The sequence below is a fragment of the Aplysia californica genome, unplaced genomic scaffold (genome assembly GCF_000002075.1).
Source record: "Aplysia californica isolate F4 #8 unplaced genomic scaffold, AplCal3.0 scaffold00298, whole genome shotgun sequence".
NCBI lineage: Eukaryota > Metazoa > Mollusca > Gastropoda > Aplysiida > Aplysiidae > Aplysia > Aplysia californica.
Window position 1 is genome coordinate 714,734 of NW_004797568.1, and position 1,376 is coordinate 716,109.

Genomic DNA, 1,376 nt, shown 5'->3' on the forward strand with positions numbered 1-1,376 from the left:
TGTTGTTATTGTTGTTGTTGTTCGTGGGGGTGGGGGGTTGGGGGGGAGGGTTTTTGTTTTGGGGTTTTTTGCGATGGTGTTGGGGATGAAGCTGACGGTGATGATGTCCCTCTTCGTTATTATTGCAACTCAGCTGGTTTTTGCAAGTCTAACTTTAGAACAAGGGTGGTTGGAGGGTGCTCTAGTGTGGTTTTCCCCTCTTTTCTATCAAACATACTGCTGTCCCTACCTCCCTTCCTTCATTGTTGTGTTTGTTACTCTCTTGTAACACGTCTAATTGTCGGCACTTTTATGACCTTTTTGTGCTGAAAGTGCCTTGAAGCTCTTACTAAAATATTACTTTAGAATCAATTATCCTTCTCCGGTTAGACTCTAGCATACTCCACAAACATCACAAGGCAATCTGTTTCCGCGTTGATAGGGTTGCATTGTTTTAACTATGTTGTTTGTGGGCTCTTTGTTTTGATTTGCTTTGTTTGGGAGGGGGGGGGGGTAAGAAGAAGCAGACCCTGGAAAAGATGCATGACGCTAGTCAGAGTAACATTAGTCAAGACAACATAACCATACGAAATGCAATAAAACAAACAAGAGAAAGATGTCAACTTCTCCCGTCGATATCGCGTGGTGAAAGAGTTCGAAAGAGAAAAAAAAGATCTAAGAAGTTTAAAAATTGTAAAACCTTTTTTCTGTTGTATCTTTTCAGACGAGGCCAAAACCAGTCCTAATGACTTCTCTTGTCAACCCGGCTGGCAACGGCTGCACCGAGGATGCTATCAATTCCACGAAGAAGGGCTGACTTGGGAGGCAGCAAAGACAGAGTGTAGCAACGGCGCCGTGAGAGGCCAGCTCGTGTCCATTCAGAGCTTGAAAGAGAAGGTAGGTTAATGAAAGAATTATTGTTGTTCGCTCTTACTTGCGTTTTTCTTGAAGCGATTCAGGTGGCCCTAGTGGATATAATATCCTCGACGAGGTGGAATCAGGCACTCGTCAATTTTGGGGCATATGGAGTTATTGGTATCATCTTAAAGCCTATCCATTTGCCTTGCTTTTGATGAAATGAATATCCACTTATATTGGATACAAATCATGATTTGGCGATTGAAGGAAGTGGGGGGTTGACTGGTTTCAGAGGTATAATTAGCGGGAAAATGGCCACCAAAGTTGAGTTATTTCCTTAGCTTGAGAATTCATAGAAAAGAACATTTGCATCTTTTGTGCATTTAATCAACGTTTCTCAGTAAAAATCCACACAGAAATGTGTTCTTCAATGGATATGAAAGGTGTTGAGCCAAAAAAGGGCCATGTGTTGTTGTTGTTGTTGTTGTTGTTGTTGTTGTTGTTGTTGTTGTTCTTCTTCTTCTTCTTCTTCTTCTTCT

General features: G+C 41.7%; 1 protein-coding gene across 1 annotated transcript in view; it reads left to right on the forward strand.

Moving 5' to 3' along the window:
* The window catches only part of LOC101862738 (adhesion G protein-coupled receptor L1), a gene marked incomplete in the record, with an annotated part of 95,425 nt that overhangs the window by 47,988 nt on the left and 46,061 nt on the right, over positions 1 to 1,376 (forward strand). The window contains 1 exon segment of the mRNA XM_005101772.3: positions 704 to 876. Within this exon segment, the coding sequence (XP_005101829.2) occupies positions 704 to 876 (173 nt within the window).